Source organism: Opisthorchis viverrini (genome assembly GCF_000715545.1).
Source record: "Opisthorchis viverrini unplaced genomic scaffold opera_v5_33, whole genome shotgun sequence".
NCBI lineage: Eukaryota > Metazoa > Platyhelminthes > Trematoda > Opisthorchiida > Opisthorchiidae > Opisthorchis > Opisthorchis viverrini.
In genome coordinates this window covers 206,432-214,713 of record NW_008751689.1, presented here as the reverse complement: position 1 = coordinate 214,713, position 8,282 = coordinate 206,432, and the positions used below count along the sequence as shown (strand labels likewise).

The window sequence follows — 8,282 nt, the reverse complement described above, 5'->3', positions numbered from 1 at the left end:
ATATATAATGTATATATATATAGGGGCTTTAGTGAAGAAGAGGTATTTTAGGAGGATAAGTTTGGTGAACGCTAATCGCCAGAGCAACGATGTTCTGGAAGAGGAGCGACGACAACTTGGTGGTTTCACGCCACAGATTTATCTATTGTTTAATAGAGAGATATATTGTAACCCTGAGGTATTCCTAATAAAGCACCATATGGGTAAATCCGAGCTCTTCTCGCCCTACACACCTGTCCTGGAGTTTGTCGAGGCCATTGTAACCTAGAATCGGGGTCCTTTTCTGATCGTATTGGTGCAACCATCCTAGTCTCTTCTGCCCCATATTGACTGACTCACTCTGCCTTTTTCAGTCATTGGTCTTGTTAATGCCGAGGCAGCACGAATTGCATGCGCCTACCGGTGTCCGTCTTCTAATCCTCTGGAAGGGTGTGCATGTGCAGCTTTGTCGCCTAAGTCAAGTTACTGGTAAATAATTAAGTAGTTCTTTTCGATAATGCTTCATATCGTATCACCGATCATCGTGTGTAGTCTGCTGACATTTGGTTTACTCGGCTTGTTTGTTATTGCATCTCTGTTTGCGGATAAAGATTTGCGTTCCCCGTGTCGTAAAACCTTTGCCATGAACTTTTTTGCTCCTCACGCTCAGCTGTTGCTTTCTTTTGTCCGATTTGCAGGGATGGATGAAGATTCCCTGGTTGCAATGGTTATGGAGCAATCCAGGCACGAGTATTTAGAGTCTTTGCGCAAGCGGTGCGCGTCACCCTCAAGCGATACCCAAGAACCGCATACGCCCACTTCTTCGGCAGACACCAAGAAGTCCGCTTCATCTGTCCAGTCAACGTTACCGTCAAATAGCGAACGTTCTTAGGTTTTGTTGTCTTACTCCAGCCTCGTAGCATCTGTTACGTCGGCTCATTAATTTCAAATATGTGCCAGCGTGCCTTGTCCGTCTAGAGAGTTCATTAAGCTTATCACATTGTGATGATGTGCTATCAGACGTCTTTCGGATTCGTCCTGGTATTGCATTCATACCTGTAACCAGTTTTGGTGGTTTTGTCCAAGTTGATACAGACAGTATGTATGTTATTGCCAGTCGATCTGTGTCAGTGCAGTCTGTTCCCTACTGCGTGTGTTAACGCCTTGCTGAATACGTTGTGTGTATCGAATGCCCCGTCCGGGTTACCGAACCTCAATGGCAACCAAATGTTCTAACGAAAATATTTTCTTTGCCTTGTACATGCTTCCTGCGTTGTATGTTTACTATAAGGTAAACGTGTCGAAAACCGATCTGTATCTACAAATGATTCGGGTTTTTGGTTACCATTACTTTTTTGAGTGCACTGTATCTTGGATCCGAATACATTTAGCCTGAAACATTTTCGGTGCAGCATGTTTTTCGGGTTTGTACAATATTTAAATTCAGTTTATGCCGTTCGTCTCGATATTTAGAACCAAATCTCAATGGGATCGCATCCATACTTTTGTGACATGGCGAAACACTACATTTAGAATAGTTTTTAGGATTTGCTATCGTCGGACAGACCGAAACTCCTTCGCTATAGCTTTTCTGTAATGAAAACAAGAATCCGATCGTTTTTAGTCCTCCAACTTTCTTGCGCGCTACGCTGTTCCAACTGCCTGAACCAGAAATTGGTGTTTATAATGGAAGAAGGAACAGTGACATTGTGGAGGCAGTTTCAGCATTCAAGCATACTTTTTTTAGGGTGCTCAGTGATCAGCCGCAGTATTTTGGAATCGATTGATGTTTGTGTGTTAGGTGTATTCGGCCATGTATTGGTCGGGAAACCGACGGAGTGGTGGTGGTTACGAGCCAGTACAACCTTCCAGGTAGGCGATAGGTTCGAGCGATATGATGGCTTCGAAAGGCTTGGTACGTTTATTTACTGGGTCTCTGAAAGGGCGTACCTTGTAGCTTTGGAAGAAAATTTGATTATTTTGTGCTGGTCGACTTCAGTGGTGGATGAGCGGCAAGCTCCCAGTTTTACGCTGACTAGAATACTGCCATGGTAACCAGGATTGAAGAAGGGAGCATTTACGGCTCTTGATCAAGTCTGTTGGCCCAAAAGCCTGAGCGCAAGTCAGCGGATCTACCGACATGTCACCGCGGCCATAGGAATTTTTAAAGAATAAGCGGCTTCGTATCCGAACTTAAAGGTCCAGGGGGCTGTGTTCGGATCTGTGATCTGATCCACTGACCAGTCTTGTATTAGTGACTTTAGGTTTTCACCTAACGCGTCATTCCGGCACCCAAGCATCCGCACTATGATGAGCTGTGCATTTTTGTGGCGGGATAGGTGTTTTGTGAAGTTCCTTTGCAGGATAATCCTACACGGACTCACTGTATTTCGACCAATCCATTTTTAGGCTTACAGTCCAACGCAAAACAGGTGCACTTCGTCGCAGACCCCACGTGAGCGAAAACCACTTTTGTTCAACATGATACCTCAGGTTATTGTTCACTATGACAGAATTACAACACTCGCCCGGTTACCGGAATACTACTTTCAAACGCAGAGACAAAGACGATCACTCATCAACAGTTCAATCAAGTCGTCTCTCACTAGAACTGCTCTCCTTGAGGTAACCGCTTTAGGCAATCCTAAGAATGCATGTTACCTATTTCCTTGTTTCACAGCTTAGAGTTATCGCCCGTAACACCGTTGCTTTCAGCGGTCGTTTCCTGCTCGATACTTTGTTGCGATATCGTGGTAAGCGGGGTGTTTCAAACTGCTCATAAGTAGGCAATCGGTCACTCCACACCATTACTGGTGCCCTTGGGCAACAAATAAATCACCGTTTCCCCGTTAGATCGAATAACCCATAACAAGCGGACCCCTGATGTAGATTACTAGAAGACGACGAAAGTGCTCGCAAAATCCAGCTTTCTTCTGGTCCAGCTATTCTGTCAAACTTAACGGCCACATCACTGCTAATTTCATCGTCCACCAAGTTCAAATTGATGCAGCCGCATCGATCGGTTGCAGCGGGGTTCGTGCTTTCAATATCAAGCAGTTGCCACCCGGATCCAATCAGGTGATCATTAGGTGATCCATTCGACTTGTACCAAGAAGGTAATTTCTGAAACTCCCGTTATACGCTCGTTTGGCGCAGCTGCCTCGTTTCTCTTGGGAATTATCAGCAGTGCATTTCCCACGAATCCGCGACCTCCCAGCTAGTAGAGGAATACTGAACCATTCGGCCACCAGCGACTGATCAACGACGTGATCAGCCTGTACTTGGAAAGGATATTGCGCCACTCACTCTTCTTTCACGGAATTCACATCATCTGATGCACTACTGATTGGTTACTCGAGTGGCGACTTATGAAACGAAAGGTTCACGTGCTTTGTGAATTGACCTTCTAACCCACTAATAGTTAACTCGTGGTTTGAGGAATTACATTCAATCTATTGCCAAAAGTTGAAAGCATCGTGCCGCTGTTTTGCCCTCATTTGGACTAATCAGCAATGCACAGCTCATAAAAGTCAGGGAGTTTCAACTCAGTGATCTCGCGACTGGTAGTCGAATGCTAAACCTTTCAGCTATGGATGGCAGTTGTACAATGTGATCCAAATGTTGCTGTCAACCAGCTGCTTTACTGTATACATTAATCCATCTGAACGTAGGGATTATGAGGGGATAGAGTATTCGGTCTACCTTTAGGTGAATGTTCTTCGGAGGGCTGAGAGCTTTACACTGGCTAGCAGGGGACGCTTGCGGACTCCCTGGGAGAGTAGCCCATCCTAAGATGCAATTTTGTATCTGGATGAATCAAGTCCAAGCCGAGTACAAGACGCTGGTGAATAAAAGAGAAAACTAATCAATGCATTAAGTGAAAAACTGGAGACTGAAAAAGCCAAGGAGTTTGCGAGTAAAACAGTTTTTTACCAGCTACGCTAAGCTTAGCTTCCTGCGGCTCTGTATCAATTTATTTAACGGAGTCTGTTATGAAACTAAAATTGCAGGTGTTCCGGTCACTCAGACAGCAGATTAGATTTGTCAAACCCAGACTCCAGCTCTTTAGTTCAACGTCGTAGACCTAGACAAGGGTCGACGTTTGCGTTGTTGTCTTTGTGCGGCTGACATGTCCCCGTTCGGTCTCGTTCTGAAACAAGCCGGTGATAGGTAGATCGGTGACCTGACCTCGGATTAGACAGCCATAAGAATCATACGAGAGACAGGCTTCAGGTCAGATCTTCTGCGTATGCATACCACTTCAACTCCATGGTGTCAAAAGAGGTGGAAACCGTTCACTGCCGGATTATTAGTGGTGCATCAGAAAGTCAATACAAAATTATGGAAGTCTGACAAATTACACACGAACTGCTCATCCCTATTAAAAACCGCACATCGACAATTGTATGACTTCTTCAACAGTTAATTATGTGGCTTAACAAACAGTGATCGCTTACTGGTATACACATTGTTCTGTCGAATGCACAACAGATGACTGTGCAGTACAATTACATGTTTATTGTTAGTAGCGGGTTCACTGTCGGTTGGGAATCTGTTAAGAGAGTTCAGTCTGGCTGCCATACTGGGTGGAGTGCAGTACGAAATCCTAAGCGAAATTAGGTAGGCTGCTTAAGTTGCTTGTGGCACAGAGTGGTTCTTACCACCAGTATGGACCACCCTTTAGACTGACCGAAGTCGCGCTCATTGTGGGGGCCCTTAGGGCTAATCTATTTTGAGCCTTCATAGGTGCAGCATTTTCGTCCCACCTTAGCTTACTTCACAGTGCTTGGCAAGGTGCTGGGCTATGCTGAATCAGTTGCCATCAAGAGATGGAAACCTGAACTGCCTCAGCAGAAAGAATCGGTCATTTTTGGTGCTTCCTTGGTGGTTGATTCGTTTTCGAAAGTTCAGGGGTAAAACTTATATGCTCCATTCTTTGATACTGTTCTGTGGTACACACACAAACGAATACAGCGGAAGACACCCGATGCAGCTCGTTTATCAGTGCTTTCTATCCGTTGGGAAATAAGACAGGTGGAAGAACGAGAACCACACTTATTACAGGAATAACAACTAATATGAGACTACGGTCTACCGAAACCAACCGGGTGAGGTCGCTGTGTGAACTCCAACTGCATTGAGTATGAAAATTGTCGTAATATCACACTCATTTTCTTTGAGAAAAAATGTGATTGGTTATCACCGGACCGAAGTTACTTAGATCAGATTAACTGTGAAAAGCAGTGCGTACCGCACAGAGTGTATTTATCACACCCTACAAACTCCGAAATCGGATGGAGTCGCCCGTATAAACCGACATCCATGACAGGCTGCCTGCCTAGAGTAGTCTCTCGAAAGTATCCGTCATTCTCCGTCTAAACCGAACTCTTAGGCGGTGTTCAGTTGCTGTAACATTCCCTGATGTTTCGAACGCAAGGTCAATTTTACACTCATTTCGCGTTGTGTCTTGTAGCACAGAATTTTGACTGATGTTGCAAGGCCTATTATATATTTTGATCTAGTATCTAGTTAGAATTAACTTGCGTCAAGTGAACAAACCCAAATCAACTGGCCCAGCATACTGCAATACCAAACGGCAGGTGGAGCTAGACCATTGGCAGGACGAACGTCACTGCTTCGGAACTCTTTCCGTTCAAGTGTGAAGTAGCGCACACATGGTCGAGGGCACTGGACTTGAATCCCATCAATCACAACCAGCTGACCTGACTAGTTTGAGGTTTCGTGTCCACGTCGATGTTTCTCACACCCGGGACCGTTTTTTTAAGGCTGGCATTCAAAACTTTCCGTGTGACCTTTATCACTTTTCCTAAAGAACCAAGGTACACAACTAGTGAAATGACCTTCAAAAACGTTCACCAGACGATCAGGGGCTGTCATTCAATGAATTTTTAACATAATGAACCAGAAAAATGAGACCATCCATTCCGGTATGATCTTATTTGCATTGCAGTAAATATTGGCCACCTGATTGTGATTCTATATTCCTAGGTATCTATCTTGGTTACTTCAGACGAAGAAGACTGCAGCCCTACGCATTTGATGTGGCTATCAAAAGGCAAAATAACTTGCTGAACGGTTTTCAAAGTTCGTTCATGCGGACGCACAAAGATAAGTTTCTTTACTCAACTGTTTTGGCTTGCTTCGTGTGTTCTCCCACAGTTTTGAAAACCGTATGGGCTTTCACCTCACCGGAGTGGTGTTACGCACTTTCAGACAATGATACAATATCTCACCATAGCTGGCTTTTTTAACTCCCATAAACCATTCCTTATGAGACAGGGGACACAGAACAAGGAAGCAACCCTTCAAGACTAATTCTATCCTCCAAGAGACACGAAGACCACGTCTCCGCCAGTCAACGACCCTTATTTGATGCTCAATGTAGTCCCGTTTGACTTAATACACTTCATAGTTTGCGGTTACCGGAAAGTCATGCAATAAACCACACATCTCAATTAGCAAAACCAATTAACAGCTTGGCGTACCGGTTTCTACATCGAAAGAATGTAGAATGTGGTTGGTTGTATTGCCTACCCGTTTGCTCTATCATCGAAAGCTATCGCAGTGGGACCAGCCGTCCATCCTCACTTTGTTTTTTTCATTCGAGAGATAGTGAGAGTACTTTTGGTTGGACTCTTCGGTCAACGTTCCTCAAATCAAAAGAACTACTGCCGAAACTTTGAAAGGATAGTAGCTGAATTGCCTAAATTCGTGTTCAGCGGTAGTTGTTGTGCAAACTCGGTAGAAAACATAGGTCTGCTTGAGTCGCTCCTCATTATCGTCTGTAAGTAGGATCTTATTGTATAATAAAGGTCATACTTGCTTTCAAGTCTCCAGTAAGTGAGTTTGGTTAGTGAAGTGCAACCAAGTAGTATAATTGGCCGAGCCATGTCGATAAGTGAGGCAGTTACTTCGTGCGGCTACTAAGAGTTGTAGTTAATGGATGATAAGTTTCTACAAAAAGAGGAATATTCGACAGATGAGTGATGGTAGATTAGTTGGCATTCATCGTACGGTATGAGCAACCATGCTCTCCTGGCACCGCAGTTTAATCACAGTTTTGTTACTTAATGACTTTGGGCCGTCAAGACTCTGAGTAGAGCCTTCCTAACCTCGAAGTAGAGTCTGAAAGAACACCTGAAAACGCCCAGCAAGAAAACGTCAATAATTATCGAAAATGTGATTAGAAGGTTGCTGTCTATGTATGGTATGGCACACGATCACCATACAGTGATACATTCGTGTTGTTTCACCGGAGTTGGTATTCCCATGCGGCCTATCACACACAACCCTAGATGCTGGCGCCCGAGTGCTCAAAAATGTCGACAAGTTCAGTAACTTTTGTCTCTGGTAGTTGAGCAAAGGTAAGTCTCAGAGTTAATAGCAGAAAGATGACTGCGTCATTTGGCGCTTTTGGCTCTGTAATATCAAGTTTTGTGCGAAATCTCCACAAATATTCACATTTGCACACAAATTTGGCTTTGATTTACCTGAATCCAGCTGAATCTCTCGTTTACGGTGCACTTTTTCAACTGGATTTGCTGCACCGGACCGTCCTATATTTCAGCTGGTGTGATATTCATGACATCTTTGTGAGTTGTTGTCTACACTTAACACACTACTCATGAGGTTGCTGAAAACCCCTTCGAAACTCTGAAATCGGTAACAGTTTAATCACACGAATCGACCCAGTTGATGTGGAAGTTAAAAAGCTATCAAGAAGGATAGGGTGGGTCAAGTGAAGTAAAATTTACCTCTGTTGCACTTTGGTGGAAGCCCCGATGTGAGTTTGGCCTTAATCAAAGTAAAGTTACCTGTACACCTGTACGCAAGAGTGAACTACGAAGACACAGAGCTTCACAGTGCTGCCTTTTAAAAAGTGCCTTGGATGAACTTGAATCAGTATGGATTGTGTTGATCTAACTCAGCGTCGAGAAGCTAGGCCGTTCACGATGGCGCTTGGAACACCTCTCAGAAGAAGTACTAAGATTTCCTCTGTGGTCTGTAAGGGGATTTGAAGGACTTCGACCATATTAATGAAAGTCTGTAACGAAACTGGTCATCTGACAGACCCACGTTTATTGATACTTTGTAAGTTAGTTGCACCAAAACTGTGCGTAGCGTTTTTCCTTCTGGAAAGCCACTCGAGTGTTGGCTAAGTTCAGTAGACTTTGAATAACCTCCGATGATCCTACTTTATATGGAATGACTGATATGCCTTACTGGGTCTTGATACCGGTGACCATATCCTTCTCAATCGCCGCCTGATCTAACTTGCTGGG

General features: G+C 44.2%; 1 protein-coding gene across 1 annotated transcript in view; it reads left to right on the top strand.

Moving 5' to 3' along the window:
- The window catches only part of T265_02606 (hypothetical protein), a gene marked incomplete at both ends in the record, with an annotated part of 11,670 nt that extends 10,297 nt beyond the window's left edge, over positions 1 to 1,373 (top strand). Inside the window, one exon of the mRNA XM_009166904.1 lies at positions 678 to 1,373. Coding sequence (XP_009165168.1) covers positions 678 to 871 — 194 coding nt within the window. The remainder of the gene's footprint in view (positions 1 to 677) is intronic.
- Between the last annotated feature and the right edge of the window lie 6,909 nt (positions 1,374 to 8,282).